Source organism: Onychomys torridus, chromosome 15, assembly GCF_903995425.1.
Source record: "Onychomys torridus chromosome 15, mOncTor1.1, whole genome shotgun sequence".
NCBI classification, from domain to species: domain Eukaryota; kingdom Metazoa; phylum Chordata; class Mammalia; order Rodentia; family Cricetidae; genus Onychomys; species Onychomys torridus.
This window is the reverse complement of record NC_050457.1, coordinates 51,460,969-51,480,513: the sequence shown is the minus strand read 5'-3', so window position 1 is coordinate 51,480,513 and position 19,545 is coordinate 51,460,969. Positions and strand designations below refer to the sequence as shown.

The window sequence follows — 19,545 nt, the reverse complement described above, 5'->3', positions numbered from 1 at the left end:
TTTGGTTTTTGTTTTCTAAAGGTCAAATGAAACGGACCCAAAAGAATAGTGCGGGTAGTATAACTGACCAGATAACAAGGCCACATGGGATTGGGTATCTTAGGGGAAAAGTCAATCAGGAGAGTACCAAGTGACTGTAACCAACCTCAGCCAGCCCAGTTCACCAATGAATCCACAACATGGTCTAGACCACAAGTTAGCAGGGGAAGTGCTCAGTCAGGAGCTAGAGAAACACTTGGCCTTGTTTCTTAAAAAAAAAGAATTGCAATAGCCTATTGGAGGACTATATACTCAGAGCATGCTTTATGTGTGTCTCAGCAAAAATCTTTCCTCTCTCCAGCACAGCAAGTCAGCCACTTTTGTTTGTTTGTTTTGTTCTTTGTGTTTTTCCAGACAGTTTCTCTGTGTAGCTTTGTGCCTTTTCCTGGAACTCACTCTGTAGACCAGGCTGGCCTCGAACTCACAGAGATCCGCCTGCCTCTGCCTCCCGAGTGCTGGGATTAAAGGCGTGTGCCACCAATGCCCGGCCACTTTTAATGAAGGAGCTGCAACCTGTGGCAAAGACTAGTAACTGGCGGTCTCAAACAGCTACATTTTTAGTTCAAGAGGTAAAACTAGTTGTGTTTACATATACAGCTGTGAGAGAATAAAGAACCAATGATGTATCCAGGTGGCCCCCAACTCTAACTCCTAGAAGCCAAAGGACCAATCCAACCTTAGAGGTTTGAAATTCTCTAATCAGTAATGAAGGAGGCATCTTTGAGGCTCAGTCCAACAAAGGGGATAGAATAGAGCAGTCAGAGTCACACTCAAAGAGTACTGGCTTATCAAATAGCTGTTGATGAAGCACCAGCAGCCAGAGAGACCAGTGGGCTGTAACACAGTGCCTCTCTCCTCATTCATCCTATACAAGAAAACTCAGACCTGGGTTCAGTCAGAGGACCACAGAACAATCTGAGACATTAAGATTTCAGAAGTGTGATTTAAAAACAAACAAAAAACAAAACATTTTTCCCCTAGTCCCTATGTCCTAAAACTTTAAGACTGGGAAGGACAGACATTCCAAGATAAAGTGGGTTATTTGTGTATTCCCCTCAAGAACCCAGGCATGGCAAGGGTCCAGAACAGGACAAAGCATGCAACAGAGCATGTCAGAAACACTGTACTGGTCAGGTGAGATGCCAGCAAACCTAAAACAGGCCCATTCAAAGTCCCAGCACATGCAGCTCACCACCCTGTTCGGCTGTCTTTAATAACTGCCAGTGCCCTGGCAGACGCACCAGCTGATGGGCTGCATCCTCCTAGCTGACCTGCCCTCTGCGGCTGCCACGGGTCCTCAGCCAAACCAGCTGCCAGTCTTCAGGGTGGACCTCATAATGTCGTATAAAACTAAAGTGAAACTGGCCAGGTGTGCACACCTTTAATCCCAGCACTGGGAGACAGAGAGGTGGATTTCTGTGAGTTCAAGCTCAGCTTGGTCTACAAAGTGAGTGCCAGGACTACAAAGAGAAACCCTGTCTCCAAAAACAAAACAAAAACAAAAAAAGGAAGAAAAAATAGGAAAGAAAGAAAGAAAGAAACCACTCAAGTAAAATACACACTCTTTCTCGTTCTGTGTACCACTCTGCAAGGAACCCAGCCGAGAACTGTATAGGCAAGGGAACATGCTCCAAAGACACAACCATCCCCACCATGGGCAGTTTTATGGTCAACATTAGGAGACAAGACTGCACTGCACATTGGAGAAGACCTCCAACCCCGATGTTCCTCGGTAATGACCATGACTGGCATGGATCTCCAACAGCCTGCTTTCTTTCCTCTCCTGTAGTTGGAGTTTTCCTGTCTGGCCCATAGTCAGGACAAATCTCTCTTACCCACCAGTCCCACAGTCTCTCAGACCCAACCAAGAAAGCACACAGAGACTTACATTGTTTACAAACTGTATGGCCGTGTCAGGCTGCTTGTTATCTGCTTCTTCTATCTCAAATTAACCCATTTCTGCTTATCTATACTTTGCCACATGGCTTGTGGCTTCCCAGTGTCTTTACATGTTGCTTCTCCTGGCGGCGGCTGGCGGTGTCTCCCTCAGCCTTCCACATCCCAGAATTCTCTTCTCTCTTGTCCTGCCTATACTTCCTGCCTGACTACTAGCCAATCAGAACTTTATTTACACAGAGCGATATCCACAGCACTTCCCCTTTTCTTTTTTTTTTTTTTAAAGGAAGGTTTTAACTTTTACATAGTACAATTACATATAACAAAACAATTATCAAGCAAGAATTACAGTTACAATATTAAAGAAGATATCCTATCTATCTTATATTTGTGAGTCTAAGGTTTTATATCTAACTTATCTTTTATCATAACTGAGGAAATTATAACTATCTAGTCTTCAACCACATCAAAGACCTCAGAAGGATATAATATTACTTGAGAACCGGGAGAAGGATGCAAGCGCAGCACTCTCCAATGCCTGACTTGAGTGGGAATGGTGGCATTGTTTACTAAGCCCTCAAAGGTGCCAACGAGAAAAGCCCTCTCCACTATGGTGAGGTTACTTCTTGGTTCAGTTCTTTCTTCAGAAGGAACTTGAGAACTGCTCACTCACAATGAAATACAGTGTAAACATACTCGGTAAGCCTACTAAGAGGCTACAACAACCAGATGCGGTAAGATTTTTTCATGTATTATACAAACATATACAATATGAAAAAGTGTCCTTGATCCATATTTTACATAAAATACAAAATAAGACAAAATGAAATATGACCTGAATTTAAAATAGTATGAAAACATGAGTACAGGTCTGTACTTTAAAGTTTTAATTGTTAATTCATGTGTGAGAGTTTTCACACGCAGGTACATGAGTGCACTGTGTGTGCTTTGTGCCTGATGAGGCTGGAACTGGAGTCACAGATGGTTGTCAATGGGCATGTGAGTGCTGGGAACCTAACCGAGGTCTCTCTGGAAGAGCAGCAACCAACGTTCCATTTCTTTTCTTCTGTTCCTCCTTCCCTTCCCTCCCTTCTTTTTAATGTATATGTCCTAATTCCAGCACTCAGGAGGCAGAGGCAAGCAGAGTTCAAGGCCAGCCTGGTCTACATAGAAAATTAGGCCAGCAGGGTAACATAGTGATGCTGTGGATATTGCTCTGTATAAATAAAATGCTGTTTGGCCAGTGGTCAGGCAGGAAGTATAGGCAGAACAAGAGAGAAGAGAATTCTGGGAGGCGGGGAGAGACACTGCCAGCCAGCCGCCATGACAAGAAAGAGATAAGGTACTGGTAAGCCACGAGCCACATGGCAAAGTATAGATGAATAGAAATGGGTTAATTTAAGATAGAAGAAGTAGATAACAAGAAGCCTGCCACGGCCATACAGTTTGTAAACAATAAGTTTCTGTGTGTTTACTTGGTTGGATCTAAGTGTCTATGGGCCTGGCGGGTGAGAGAGATTTGTCCTGACTGTGGGCCAGGCAGGAAAACTCTAACTACAAATGGCGCCCAATGTGGGGCAAGAGTTTCCACCTAAAACCTGAGAAAAAAGATTCTAAAACGGAGCTAAAAACAGCTTCCTAGTTGTCTCTCTCAAGTTAGCGGCAGCCTGCCTTGTTGAACTACTATGGCGGGTTCCTGGCATGTGCATCTAAATGAGGAGTCTACAAGCAGCACTTTACTCTGCTACATGGTGGATTTAGCCTTTGCGAGTTTTAAAAAAAAAAAAAAAAAGTGTTTCTGGACTATGCACTGCTTTGATAGAACTGCTTCTGATAGTTGATGGTACACATGGCTCCAGACCCAGAGCTGGTGGTAAACTGTACCACCAACACATTAAAAAGCTGAGGTGGGTGGAGCCAGCAGCCACAACAGCGTTTCAATCTTACAAAGATGGATATTACACAAAGAATCTGGTTTGTGTTGTCTTTGGGATTTTTAACTGCAAAAAAAAGATTTGATTGTAAAAGCTGTTGAGTTAAACAAATATGTAAATTTTAAAGGTACCTTGACTTCAAAATTTGGATATAAGGATATGTTGCCTTGGAAAAGAGTCTCTGCTTTTGTTTCCACAGAAAGCCAGAGGCCATGGATTTGTTCCAGATTAAGATACATCAGGTTGATCAGCCAAGACCACCTGAAAGGTCTCTGAAGACACCATGGCCCAGATGATCTGACATCCAGAATGGTTTCGAGGCAACTGGCTCAGAGGTTTACCCTCATGGACTACTCCATAATCCTAAAATTTTCTTTATGTCTCCATAAGATACAGCGCCCCCCTACAGCAGGAAGTAGTAAGAAAAACTACGCCCAAATTCCCAGCTGGCTTTGGAGATGGAATTGGCTCACTCCTTCTCTAAACCCAGGCATATTGTTAAAAGAAAAGGTTAAGAGATTCTTGTGTCCCAAATCAGAAGAGCCCTCTGGTGTGGGACAGAGAAAACCCAATATTTTTATTTAAAGCAGATTGATTATAAATGTGATCTCTTTCTAAAGAAGAAAAGGGGATATGATATAGATATAATAGGATGAAAGGGTAGATTAATGAACTTACTTTTAAAGAACAACAACTTGTTGAAAATGTCTTACACTGGTATAGATTTTAGTCTACTGATAGAAACTTGAAGTTAATTTTGTTATATTGTATCTATATTTCTACTCTCGTTTGAGGTATTATATTTATGCAACTCATTTAAATTGTAATGGATAATTAAATACAGATCAATTAGTATTCTATGGTAGTCAAACTTATAGTCATGTTAAGTTTTCTAGGTATACATAGATATATTTCAGATTCACAGGTAATCTTCAAACACTTCAAAGGTCTACAGAATATGGCATTTAAAATATTTTTAAAATTTAGACTTTCTGGACAGTGAGACATGTCTGCTCCTGGCAACACCGATTTACTTCAGAGAGGAGGATGGGCATTGAAGACACTTCATATCTTATCTTCACCTTGGCAAAAACAGCCATTTGGACAAGAAACTGTTCTTGCCTGGACTGCTTGATCGACTGGACATGCAGGACCCATAGAAAGGTGACCACTAAACTTTGCTTGACAAAATGGTCCTTCAGGTTCCTGCTTCGCAGAGGAAACTGCCAGACATTCTACAGGACACTGAGAGAAGTGACCGAGAGACTCTAGCCCTGTGGGCTGAAGACAAATGCCCCAACTTTACAAAGGAACATTAGGTGACTGTCCAGGCTGCCAGCTGTCTCTGTCTACTGTTGCAAGACTCCTGAAAAATGCTTGCATCCTCCCGGTTCTTGGGTAATATTATATCCTTCTGAGGTCTTTGATGTGGTTGAAGAATAGATAGTTATAATTTCCTCAATTATGATAAAAGATAAGTTAGATATAAAACTTTAGACTCACAAATATAAGATAGATAGTATATCTTCTTTAATATTGTAACTGCAATTCTTGCTTGATAATTGTTTTGTTATCTAAAATTTTACTATATAAAAGTTAAAACCTTCCTTTTTAAAAAAAAGAAAAGGGGAAGTGCTGTGGATATTGCTCTGTATAAATAAAATGCTGTTTGGCCAGTGGTCAGGCAGGAAGTATAGGCGGAACAAGAGAGAAGAGAATTCTAGGAGGCGGGGAGAGACACTGCCAGCCAGCAGCCATGACAAGAAAGAGATAAGGTACTGGTAAGCCACGAGCCACATGGCAAAGTATAGATGAATAGAAATGGGTTAATTTAAGATAGAAGAAGTAGATAACAAGAAGCCTGCCACGGCCATACAGTTTGTAAACAATATAAGTTTCTGTGTGTTTACTTGGTTGGTTCTGAGCATCTATGGGAGGCAGGTGAGAGATTTGTCCTGACTGTGGGCCAGGCAGAAAAACTCCAACTACATAGTGAGACCCTGTCTCTATTTAAAGAAACAAAGGAGGGGAAGACGAGGCAAAAAGAAGAAATGCAAATTCTTTGGCACAGTTCTGTAGACTGTAAGTTACATTACTTTTTTTTTTTTTTTTTAGTACATGGTATTCTGTATGTACAAAAACACTGATCTTGTCACTTACTATAGAAAAACAAGAAAACAATCTAAAAGTAAATAAAAATAAATTCAGCATCTGCCAAACTTTTTGCTGTTGGATCACTTTTATTTTCTGCGTGTAACAACTTGCTAAATATTGTAACTGTCTAGGAACCAGGTTTTTAAGTCCTAGTACAGCAGAGTTGAGGAGATGGAACAGTGGTTAAGAGCTCTTTCCAGAGGACTTGAGTTTGGTACCCAGCTACCTACTACACCAAGTCACTTACAACTGACTAACTCCAGTTCCAAGACTATCCAATACTGGTAGCCTACCAAAGGTACCTGCACTCAACATATAGTACAGACAGACACACATTTAAAAATAAAGGCCAGGTGTGGGGTCGCTTCTTTAATCACAGAATATGACAACAGAGTAAGGTGGGTCTCTTGTGACTCAGGGGCCAGCCTGGTCTATATAGCAAGTTCTAAGACAGCCAGAGTTACTAAGTGAAACTATCTCAGAGAGTAGCCTTGGCTTCTTTTTCTTTGCCCTAGGAATAGCTCTCCTACCATGGTCCCTCACCCCCTAATATGTAACAATGCCTGCTCCAAGTTCACCTCTACAGGCTCCGTGGTGTCTGCAGCGCTACCAACCTGACCTGAGACACAAGGGAGAGCCTCAGCAGCCTGACGGTCAGTCCTGTGTCCTCTGACCTCAACTCATCCCTTAGCTACAGCTTCCAAACCAGCAAGCGCCACCATTTCAAGGGACAGCAACACTCGTTCATTGGGAAGGGCTCCCACAGGGCTGGTGTGGGGACTGTTTGGGGAACTCCAAACAGCAGCTCTTCTCCTCATGTCTGGGCTTTGCCTTCTCACAGGCCACAGGCTCTTCTGCCTTGGGCATCCTCCTCTCCAGAAGCAGCTGTCTCCACTTCACCTCCTATAGTTCTTTCCCCCATGTCTCACCTGCCCTGTTATGTCCCTTTTTCTGTACCTCCTAGGAAGTCTGGGGAAAGTGGCTCACTTAAAGATCGCCAGAGAGGAGACAAATAAATGCTGTATTTATGGAGGCACCAGTGGGAGGTAAATAAAGACATCGTTTTAATGACCCTAGTGCAAAGATTACAAAATTGGAAAAGCAATTCATTTTTATGTAAGCAGGCAAATATATGTATTTTCACACACACACACACACACACACACACACACACACACACAGCCCACTTTTTAAGTAGGTGAGAAAACTATCAGTACTAACAGCTGACAGTAATAGCTACTTTCACTTTAACCTTTTCTGTACACATCAGAGAAAATGGAACAAGAAAAAATGACTATAGTTATTCAAACTTACAAGATAATAATTAAGACGCTATCAGTAATATGATAAAGGCAAAGTACCAAAAACACTAAAAATTTGCAACTGGCATACCAACTTCCAGTTTTTCAAAGCTAACACAGGCCTCTGAATATATGCTCTCATCACTAAGCCTGGCTCTTCCAATCCTTTGGGTCTCAAACAGCATTTCTCTACTGGGCCCAACCCCCAAATTCATTCCCACACAGCATCCTCTAATTTTTTCTTCACCATAACTATAATTTTTAATTATACACATGCACACTCATCTTTGTATATTTATTTATGCATCCGTCTCCCTTAGCACAGTACCTAGCATAAAGCAATTATCATAAGCAGAATTTTGAGTGGATTTTTTTTTAATTCCTTTCAGTACTAAGGAAACATGGAGTGTCACACACACCAGGCAAGAGTCTTTATCATGGAGACATTCTCCCCAGATGCTAAGATTTTATTTTGAGAGTGTGTGTGTGTGTGTGTGTGTGTGTGTGTATACTCAAGGAGGCCGGAAGAGGGTGTCAGATGCCCTGGGGCTGGAGTTAAGCAATGTTGAACTTGAAACTCAACTCTAGAAAAGGAGCAAGCACCCTTAACTGCTGAGCTCTGTTTCCAGGCCCTATTTCTTATTTTTTGGTAACCTATACTTCCCTAAATGCAGACTATTTGTATTTTGTTTTAAAAGGCATATTTCTACCATACTCATGCCTTAAACTCAATCCAGCCATTTTATTTCCTTTCTTCCATAAGCTATAGTGATAATAAATCTTAGTTGTGTTTTCTTTATCTTCTGAGGCATTGCATGCATTTGACGTAGACATAAACCCAAGTCAAAATACCCATATATGTGTGTGTGTATGTATGTATGTGTGTGTATATACATAAATGCACATTAAATATATCTTTTAACCTTCACCCAAGACTGGCACCAAATTTCCTAAGTTCCAATAATTTCAGGCCAGTGAGACAGCTGTTTGTAAACCTGTTATCCTAGGACTCACAAAGTGAAGAGAACCATTTTCACAAGTTGTAATCTGACCTCTAAATGTTCGCCATGATACACACGTACATGCACACACAAAAATAACTGTAAACATTTTCAGTAATTCCAAGATCCCCCAATGATTTTGGTGTCTCTAGTTTTTCCACTCCTTTCTACACACACATCTTTTAAAAATCCTATTTTTTAAATCCTATTTAAAGCCCACTACTGCTTCTAATATCAATCCCAGCTTTTTACCTTCCTGTGACAATAATTTTCGTGTTCCTTGTTCCATACATAATGTCCATCATAACTTATTTTGACACAATTTTTATTTGCTTTTATAGTTGAGTAAGACCGCTTATTTTCAGAAGAATAAGCCTTCTCATATAGGTTTCCTGTGTGTCCTGTCTAAAATGTTTGTTTCCGGTCTGTTACATCACAGCCCATAGTTCGCTGTGCTCAAGTGTCTCCAAGTACAGGAGCACAGAGCACCTGGATCCTAAACACTTGAGAGCCTGAAGCAGAGGACCACTTGAACCAAGGAGTTTGGGACTAGCCTGCACTTCACTGTCTCAAATAAGACAAAGAGGAGGAGCTAAGAACGCAGTTCCATGATAGGAACTCTGGTATGTTAATGCCCTGGATTCAATCCTCAGCATTGTTAAAAAAAAAAAAAAAATTAAGAAATATGGAAATAGGGACTGGAGAGATGGCTCAGGTGTTAAGAGCACTGGCTGCTCTTTCAGAGGACCTAAGTTCAATTCCTAGCAACCACATCGTGGCTCGTGACCATCTATAACAGGATTTGATGCCTCTTCTGGTGTGCAGGTATACATGCAAAGCATTCAAACATAAAATATAAATAAATAAAATTTTAAAAAAGAAATATGAAAATAGAAAAAAAAATGAGGACTGGAAAGATGTCTCAGTGCACAGCATTGCCTGCTACGAAAGCATGAGGATGTGAGTTCAAATATCTAGGACCCAATGGCCGGATGTGCCTGTAACCTTAGAAACAGGTGGATCCTGGGAGCTTGGTGGCCAGCCAGATTACAGCATCGCCCCTCCCCACTACACACACAAATTACATTAACTTTTACAATTATTTCTGAGATTATAATACAATTACACCATTTTCCCCTCTCCTTTTCCTCCTTGCAAACCTATCCTTACTCTTTCAAATGCATAGCTTTTTCCATTAATTGTTGTTACTTGCAGTCTGTGGCACAGGGCTAGAGATTTTGCTCCATTAGGAGATTTGCCTATCCCCAGCATGGCATAAGCCAAGAGTGGTGGAGAACAGGTGCAATCCCAATCTCCAGAAGCAGAGGCAGAAGGAGCACGTGTTCAAGGACCTCCTCAGGTACAGAGCTGGAAACCAGTCTGGGTTACCTGAGACCCTGTCTCCAAAATAACACTGGGTAAAAACGCTTGCCACCCAAGACCTGGTACTGCAAGTCTGATCCCCAGAACCACATAATGGAAGAAAACAAGTCCCACGAGCTGTCCTCTGGCCTCCATTCGGAGGCCATGTGCTGCACACCCACACACAAATAAAGATAGAAGATATTGTCTTAAATATTTTTTTAAGGTTGTAGAATCCTGGCCTAATCACCTTGTATGAAAATTCTGGCCTTAAGGTAGTAAGGATTATTTTCTCCCCCCCCCCCAAAAAAAAAACAAAAAAACAACCAAAGCACCAAGAAGAAGTAATAGAAAGTCCAAATGTGGGAAGACCTGATTACAACAATGGCAGAAGAGGCCAGACAGTTGGCAAGCTTTCTTCTAGAACCAGAAGGCATTAGCAAACAAGACTCACTGTGTGCCAACTACACCTGGCACTTAGCTCAACACAGCTGTTAAAAAGTCACTGACTTCGGAAGTGTGGAGGCCTGCTATCTCAGGAAAGAGAACAGTATTCTAGAAGAGAAATTATGAAAACAATCACAGACTCTGGGCTTACATTTAGGGAAAAGAAACACAAAATACTTCAGGTTCCCAGATTTCCCAGCCCAGATGGTCTGGGATTACAAAACGGGGGTGGGGGATACTTTATGCACACTCACACACAATGGAAGTTTCAGTGAAAAGGCATAGAAAATTTAGTGGATATTTGCCTCATTCAGTTACGTATCAAGTCCAAGAGGGTCAGGAATAACGGCAATAATGGAAGCTGGGCTAAGAGGTAGAGCACTTGCCTAGCATGCTCAAGGCCAGATTTAGATCCCTAGCACTGGAAAGGGAGAGGGAAGAAGATGGAATGTCAAGCATCAGTCAACATTTTTTAATGTAAGTAATATAACAACCCTTAAGTCCTATAACAAGTTATGGGGCAGACCACAAGCAGAGGTTTGTTTTGCCCAGGAAACAAAGTAAGTCTAAGAATTCAAAACATTTAATTTAGCTCTCCCAACTGGGAGTCAAAAAAGGCAAGGCTGTAAGTCAAAACCATGGATAGTTTGTGTTGGTTAGTTTTTTGCTAACTTGACAGAAACTAGAGTCACCAGAGGAGAACCTAAATTGAGAAAAAGCCCCTCATAAGATTGATTAGCCTATAAGCACCGGGCAGTGGTGGCACACACCTTTAATCCCAGCACCTTACCACATACACAAAACAAAAAACAAACACACACAAAAAAAACGTTTCTAAGGTGATCTAAGTGCAAACATGTGTAAGATTTTTTTCACTGTCTCTGGACCAGTTTTCATCATGCCCACTATCTCTTCCCTCGTGAAATATAAGATGAACTATACTCTATATTTACACGCTGGATGTCTAAGCTTTAAACATAAAGGAGTTTTTTCCAGCACTACCTTCAAGCCAGTGTTCATTCTCTTGGGAATAATTTTACCTGCATTAAGTGTAGTGCTTACTTCGAATGTTTACTGAGTCACGGATACAGATCAAGGTGAGGGAGTCAACCATAGAAGCCAAATGTCTAAACTACATTGCTGTGGGATGTTCTGTATGTCAAATGTGTTGCTCTGATTGGTTAAAATAAATAAAGTGCTGATTGGCCAGTAGCCAGGCAGGAAGGATAAGGTAGGCGGGACAAGGAAGAGGAGAAGGCTGGGAACAGGAAGACTGGGGGGGATAGACTGCCAGCTGCTGCCATGACAAGATGTAAGGTACTGGTAAGCCACGAGCCACGTGGCAAAGTATAGATTAATAGAAGTGGGCTAAATATAAGAGTAAGAGCTAGACAATGGTAGGCCTGAACTAATGGCCAAGCAGTTTAAATAATATGAATGTCTGTGTGTTTATTTTAGAAGTGGGTTGTCGGACTAATAGGGCTTGGGGGGGGGGGGGCCTGGAGAGAAGCTCTCCAACTACACGACCTCTGTTTCTGTTGACAACAACTGAACAACTTCACTAACAAGGCAAGTGAACCAAGCACAACTCACTAAGTTTAAAATGAATTAACTTAGGGATGGCCATGTCGTTTGGCTGCCGAGTGCTGCTTGTTCAACAGGCGCCAGGCCCTGGGTTAAATCCCAGCACCATCAGAACCCTGAGAGGAAGGACAGTGCTATTATACTGTTTGCTGTCCCTGTCTCGTGTGCGTGCGTGTGCGTGAGTGTGTGTGTGTGCGTGCGCGTGAGTGTATGTGAGAATGTCATTGTGCAGTTCCAGGACCAACCTCAAATATCAGGGCTTGCTTTCTACCACTCAGATTTCACTCCATGTACCTCCCCACTCCCGCCAGGGGACACAACATTGACACACACCACTTCATTGTAGCCCAGAACACCACTTGCTGGAGTTGGCTCTGTGCTGTCATGTGATCAAACTAAACTAAGGCTTGGTGGCAAACACCTTTATCAGGTGGAACCATCTTCAATGGACCCCTTCCCACCTTTCTTGAGACAAGGTCTTGTGTTGTTCATTGGGCACACACCAGGCTAGTTACCTGGAAGCTTCCTGGGATTCTCCTGTCTCCAGCAGCCATTTGGTTGAGGAGCATTAGAATTCCAGAAGGGCCTTGCCCAGACCCAGCTTTAGGAGCGCTCTGGTTATCTGAACTGAGATCCTCCACTGGTACAGCCGGCACTTTACCCTCTGAACCATCTCCTAGCCCCTATTAGTTGTATTGTAACTCTAATATTTATGAAACAAGAAGAGAAATACCCTGCTTTTTTTAAGTCTGTGAGTGTGTGTGTTAGTGCATGCTGCAGTGTAACACTGCAGTATATACACAAGGTTACATTGCAAAAGTGCAGTACACTAACAGGCTGCAATCTCTCCAGCTTTTTTTTCATATAGGCTATAAATTTCATACTTGGCTTAAAGAGATGAAAATTCATACCCTTTAAAAATATCAAGGGGATATAATTTAGTATTAGAAAAGGGAATATAATTAGTATTAGTATCATAAAATTCAAAATTCTTTTATTAGATTTTTTTAATTACTACAAACTTTTAGCACATCTTGAAGTTCTGAAAACATGCTGAATAGATTTGAGAGTAGAGCAGTTATACAATAATCACAGAGAGAGGGGTAATTTTTTTTTTCTAACAAAGCAGTTATACATCTTGGTAAATACTGCATTCCAAAGCTTCTTTTCCAAAGGAACTCATCTTTGGACACAGTGTGAAAAGCACACGAAGTCATTTCCATCTTTTAAACTTCCAAGCTAAGTTTGGCAGCACACCCTGTCATCTCAGTACTGGGGAGGCAAGGAGGGGGAGGATCACCAATTCAAGAACAGACCTCAGATTCCAAAACTGCCCAGGCTATACAGTCAATTTGAGGCCTGCCCACTTATCTTTTCTCTAAATAACCACACCTAATCACTGCTTACTTTTTAAGAGTTACTGCAGTACAGCTCTTACAAGCATTAGACATGCTATCTTTAAAGATGTTACTAAAGGCTTTTTTTTTTTTTTTTTTTTTGGTTTTTCGAGACAGGGTTTCTCTGTGTAGCTTTGCGCCTTTCCTGGAACTCGCTTTGTAGACCAGGCTGGCCTTGAACTCACAGAGATCCACCTGCCTCTGCCTCTGCCTCCCGAGTGCTGGGATTAAAGGCGTGCACCACCACTGCCCGGCTACTAAAAAGGCTTTTAAAACTTAGATAATCGGATGACTGAAAAAAATAAACCATACTAGAAAAAGACAGCGCAAGTAGACCAGGACAAAAACTCAAAGAACCATGTTCAAGAACATGACACACAAGAGCACTGATCTGAAACGTCTCCAGAGTACCACCACCACCACCACCACCACCACCACGACCCCTCAGCCTACTACTCTTCCCTTTGAAGACCCCAGGAGAACGAGTGAATGGACAGGTCTAACTGCAGCACAACACAACAGAAGACACCAGAAGACGCCATCCTAAAGCTGTCAGTAGCCCTAACATTTGGGAGGTAGGGGCAGGAGGATCCAGAGAGGGTTCAAAGGAAACAAAAAGGAGCAATCCCAGCACTCACTTGGGAGGCAGAAGGATCTCTGTGAAGACAGCTAGGACTATGTAGAGAGAACCTGCCTCAAGAAGGAAGGGGTGGGGAGAGAGAGGGAAGAGGAGGGAGAGGAAGGGTACAAGGGGGGAGGGAGAGAGAGGGAGAACCCCCTTCCCTAGCAAGACAAAATGGGGCAAATGTTAACAGTAAGTAGCACAAAGTATGATCCCAAGCATTTGAAGTGATCATTTCCACTTTTTATGAGAATTCTGAGACATCTGCTAGTATGTAAAGGATAGGACTACAAAGCCTCACTTCTATTCAACAGACATACTTTCTTCTTTTTCACTGTGCGTGCAGGTGTGTGTGTGTGTGTGTGTGTGTGTGTGTGTGTGTGTGTGTGTGTGCGCGCGCGCGCGCGCGCGCATATACGATCAGGGGCCAACCACCTTGTTTCTCAGACTGCTCTGGAGCTTGCTGAGCAGACTAGGATGGCTGGTTGAGGAACTTCCCTGAGCCACTATCTCTGCCTCAAATTGTGACAGACACCACTCCCAGCTTTCAGTTTTTCCCATGGAGTGCTGGGGAGCAAACAGAGCCTTTGTGTGGTAAGCACTTTACCCACCCCACTATCTCCCCAGCCCCCCATACTCCAGATTAAATTGGTCATTTAAAAATAGTCAAATTGGGGGACCGGAGAGGTAACTCAGTGGTTAAGAGCAATGGGAACTACTCTTCCAGAAGACCCAGGTTCAATTTTAAGTGCCCACATGGCATATTACAATCACCTGTAACTCTAATTCCAGGAGATCCGATGCCCTCTTCTGGACTCCTCAGACATCAAGAACACACACTATCTAGATGCACACAAACATGTGGGCAAAAGACTCACTCATAAAATAAAATACATAAAATAAAAATAAGTAAATCTTTACATAGGTAAGTACATAGGTAAGTAAAAAAATAATCAAATCCAACCTCAAGTATTTAGATCTGTTACCAATAAAGTGATTCAAAAGTTCTTATTTAAGGGGTCAGTGTTACAGTTGCTGGTGCTACAGTACCTGTGAGACTCTTGAGTTTAATCTTCTAAAACCAAAGAAAAATTGTTTTAATATAACTTTTTGATTATTTAAGATAATTCTTACTGAAGTATCCTGAAACTACTCTAGTGGAGGCATCTATGGAAAAAGCACAGATAAATCATGGAAAGAAAACCTACCCACTTGCCCTGCCCTACCCCACATCATCCAAAGAAATCTTGCTAATCAATTAATTTGACTTGATGGTGAACCTTTGTGACATCCTAGCAGTGGCCTCTATCAGTCACTGACACTTCACCCAGAATTACTACCAGAACCCTTTAAAAGGCCCCAGGTAAGGGCGTTTTGAGGAAAGAAAAAACCTGAAATGCCAACTTGAATTTAAAACAAACAAACAAACAAAATCAATTGTCAGGACTGAATGAAACAAAAAAAAAAAAAAAAAAAGAAGACATGACTACTCCTAGGTACAGGCTGTGGAAAGAGTTTATTGTAGATGTGAGGGAGGTGAGGGGGCCTTGAGAGAAGAGCCAAGGGCGAAGAGGCTGGGAGTGAGCCAGGAGACAGAGAAAGAGACCAAGAAGCCAAAATGGTTGGGTTACATAGGAAAAGCAGGTAGGGAAGGGCAGTGAAGCTCAGGGGCTAGAGAAGCTGAGGGTAGGGGACTGGGTGAGAAGTCCGGAGAGGAGCCAGGACTGTAACAGGTATCGGCGATGCTGAGAGCGCCGGGTGGCCAGCATCCGCTTTTTTAACCATGTGTCCCAAGTTTGAGACCTAACAAGGTCTCTAAACAAATTCCATGTAAGTAATCTGAAGCCAACTGCTTCTCATGTAGCCCAGGCTGGCCTCCAACTTACTATGTGGGTGAAGATGACCCTGGAACTTCTGATACTCTCGACACCCAAGAGCTGGGACTATAGGCATGAGCCAGCAAGCCGTTTGTACAGAGCCAGAAATCAAATTCAGAACTTCCTGCAACTCACTCTACCTACTAAGAACTTTAGTTAATAACAAATTTACAAACTGAAATCTAATACAGGCTTAAGTGCCTAAGGACAAGGGAAGAAAAACTCCTGGCCCTGAAGAGAGTATAAACCATGCCTAATTCTAGCACTAGGCAAATAGAGGCAGGAAACCAGGAGTTGGAAGACGGTCTTCACTACACCAAGACCCTATCTTTAATTAAAAAAAAGGGGGGGGGCCAAGAAAGACCCTCCCAAAAAAGACTGGATGACTAGTTTCTAGGACTGGTCACTAATGTATATACATTTGATAAGAATATATATAAAGCCGGGCTGTGGTGGCGGCGCACGCCTTTAATCCCAGCACTCGGGAGGCAGAGCCAGGCAGATCTCTGTGAGTTTGAGGCCAGCCTGGGCTACAGAGTGAGTTCCAGGAAAGGTGCAAAGCTACACAGAAAAACCCTGTCTCGAAAAGCCCCCCCCCAAAAGAATGTGTGTGTGTGTGTGTGTGTGTGTGTGTGTGTGTGTGTGTGTATCCCTAAAACCAAGAAGACAATGCAAAATCCTAGCCTACATTTTTAAAAACAAGAAAAAATAATGCTAAAGAGTAGCTAGTGTCTGGCTAAACCTTGGCCATGACTTATGAAGTAGACTATTTACAAAAAATAACAACAACAGATGATTTCAACTACCTGGCATCAAAGAACTTCAATAAAAAAAAAAAAAAAACTATGTAAATTCTGTAATACCATTAAATTTCAACAAATTCTTCCAATTATCTTCATGGGAACCAATCACAGAAAAATAAGTGCTGGCAGCTTAATCATTCAGAGTAATGCCTCTAAAATAAAATGTACTTTCTCACCATTATTTCTCAGTGTGACAATACCAAAAACAAGTTTGTGTTAAGTTTCAGCTTTACAGGGCTCTATCCACTCGGAACCAAACTGCTAACTCAGGAATGTAGTCCTCGTTTTGCTTTTCTTGTATTTTCTAAAAATGTCTCATAATCTGTTCTGTTCCAGAGGGGGCAGGGAGCAAAGAAAAATATACAGTACCAAGAAGCTTACTTTCTAAATCTAGTATTTTCTAAATGAATACTTCTAAAATCGTATTACGACAACACTAGCATCTAGCTTTACGAAAACACAACACACATAATACCACCAGCTTCCTTCATTGAAGCTGTAATTAAACAGGTACTGTGCCCCCTTTACAGCAAGAGGGCCATCAAGGAAGTGTCTTCAAGCTGACCGATATCAAGGCACGTGACCATTTCCATTAAAGAAATCACTTCTCTGGACAGTACCTAATATCTGGGGAACACAAACAGTCCATGGAAAAAAAATCACCCTTCTACCGCTGGTAAGTTTTGGGGAACTGGAAAACATTTTTAGAGGGATGAATTGGGTTGTTTTTTTGTTTTTGTTTTTTGTTTGTTTGTTTGTTTGCTCTCCTTCCTGAATTCTGAAAACTTACTGAAAAAACAAGACCCATACCTTTCTGTCTGACTCTCAAAGCGTGTTGTCTAGAGTTTCCACACTGAAACGAAACAAGCTTCCGGGCCACCTCATCATACATGATTTATGAAATAGCCAAACCTGCAAGTCTGTCATTACAAATAAATAACTTTTTTAAATGGATGGGTATGTAAGGTGAAACGTTATCTACAGAGTCCAGGTGTTGAAAAGAGACGGTCACTAGCATTTCTTCAACTTCTGTGCAAAATTCCTGAATATCTGAGGGGCGAACGACCTTTCCAACAGTCAGAATACAACTTAAGCCGATCTCAATCTTAGCGGCCTTTCCTCAGATCGCAAACTTGGTATTCCCAGCACTTCACGACAAAGCCCTCCCTCAAAATGGCAAAACTGACGGCCACAGCAGATGAACATAACCGCAACTCCATCTCTCACTTAAACCACTTCACCCCCCCCAAAAAAAGTTACTTCCTACGTTTCCTAACAATTTTGCATTGACTTTTTCAACAACACCCAGTAAAATAACTTTGCTAATTCTTAACAGCACGTCGTAACTGAAGTTTTCCATAAAAGAGGCCGGCAGCAAGTGGATCCGTGAACCTCTCCCAAGGTCTTAAAACCTGCAAAAGACTCAATAGTTGGGAGCGGCGGCACCTCCGAGTCGTTGGGGCTACCGAGCTGTCGGCCTCAGGTTGGAATCGCAATCGTTTGCAGAAGAAAGCGAGGAAGAAACGCAGAGACTGCCCACACTTCGAAAGAAAGAGTGCTTGGGAACAGAAGAAGGAAAAAAATCCAAGCACTTGTGGGGTCGGTACCGGGAGGGATCTGGAACGCACAGGACTCCGCCAGAGAGAGCTGACGACTCCCACACTCCTCGGGACAAGTTGATCGCGCCAGGACGCAGGGTCCCCGAGCCAGCGGGGCAGGTGCGGCCTCGGCCGGCGCCCACCTGGAGCCCCCCGCGCCTCCCCGCCGCCCGCCACCCCGCCACCCCGCCCGGCCCGCCGCGCCCGCACCTCTCGGTCCTTGAGGCCCAGCAGGAGCACCTCCTCCATCAGGGTCAGCCGCGTTTCCTTGGAGTCGCCCTTGTCGTCGTCGTCCTGCTCGTCGCGGCGGCTCTGCGCCTCGTCCTCGCCGCTGCCGCCGCCGCCGCCCGCCGCCCGCTCCTTGTCCGCAGCGTTCCGGGAGGCCTCGGTGCGCCGCTGCACCAGGCCCGAGCTCCGCTGGGTCAGCGAGGTCATGGCTCCGGCCGAAGCGCCCCACCGGACCGACAGGGACGCGGGACCGGCCGGCTCGTCCTCACCGCCCCGGCCCCGGGAGCTTCCGTGTTAATTCTCGGCGCTGGGGCGATGTCCGTGGGCTGCGGGGCCGAAGGCAGGCATGAGGAGCCGGGTCTGGGCGAAGCCGGCGGGCCGGGGAGTCGGCGGGGTACACAGGGGTGCCTTCCGCCCGCGCCCGTGGCCCCACGCAGCCCAGGATCTCGAGCCGAGGCAGCGGAGGCGGCGGCGGCGGCGGCGCTTCCCAATATGGCGGCGCGCGCTGACGTCACCGGAGGATGTGGCAGCGCCGGCGCGGGGCGGGGCCGGGGTGCCGGAAGCGGCGCGAGCGAGGGGGCGTGGCTAGCCGCCTCCCACCCCGCGGCGGACTGCGGACCACCCCGCCGCCGCCGCTTTGGAGTTTCTCCGTCGTGGGACCTGAGGCCGGCAGCGGTGACGGACCCCGCTTTCATCCTCCTCCTCTCCCTTCTCCCTCACGGTCTGGCCCTGGCGCCAGCGACCAGCAAGGCCTCTCCTGGATCCCGGAAGCCGAGGCCACGCGAGGGCGGACGCCGCTGTGCCCTTAGCATCCCTATCAGTTCTCAGAGGCAGCTCCTGAGCCAGTGTGGCCCCGGGTCCCCACGACCCACGGGAAGAACTTGGATCGTTGCCTGGGCGAGTCCCAGGCATCAAAAGAAGCCATCTACACCCAGCTGTTTAAAAGCGTTCGTGTTCTGTGTTCTAGCGTAGAGAGGTGAAACAAATTAACGAGTTGTGTTTGTAAAACTTTTATTTCCTGCCTCCAGCTGGGGCTGTAAAGTAGCCAGGGCGCTGGAAGCACACTGTACAGTTAGGACAGCCGACCTGAGGATCGTTTTATGGCGACACTAAACCTCTTGAGTCTCATGCCACGTCTTTGTAGCCCTAAATCTCTTTCGATGTAATTACTGCGTTAAATCCTCTTGGCGTGCTTGGCGGTTTGTGCAAATCAAGTTAAAAGAAAAGCTGCCAAACCCGAGACGGGTTTGGAGGAGCAGAAGGGTGGAACTTGTGAGAAAACATTATCCAGAAACGGGATCG

At 44.0% G+C, this 19,545-nt stretch overlaps 1 protein-coding gene across 2 annotated transcripts in view; it reads right to left on the bottom strand.

The window, feature by feature from the left end:
- Golph3 (golgi phosphoprotein 3) overlaps positions 1-18,762 on the bottom strand; it is a 34,171-nt gene extending 15,409 nt beyond the window's left edge. For both annotated transcript variants that reach the window (XM_036207283.1, XM_036207284.1), the window contains exon 1: positions 18,226-18,762. In XM_036207283.1, the coding sequence (XP_036063176.1) occupies positions 18,226-18,450 (225 nt within the window). In that variant the 5' untranslated portion in view covers positions 18,451-18,762. The remainder of the gene's footprint in view (positions 1-18,225) is intronic.
- Between the last annotated feature and the right edge of the window lie 783 nt (positions 18,763-19,545).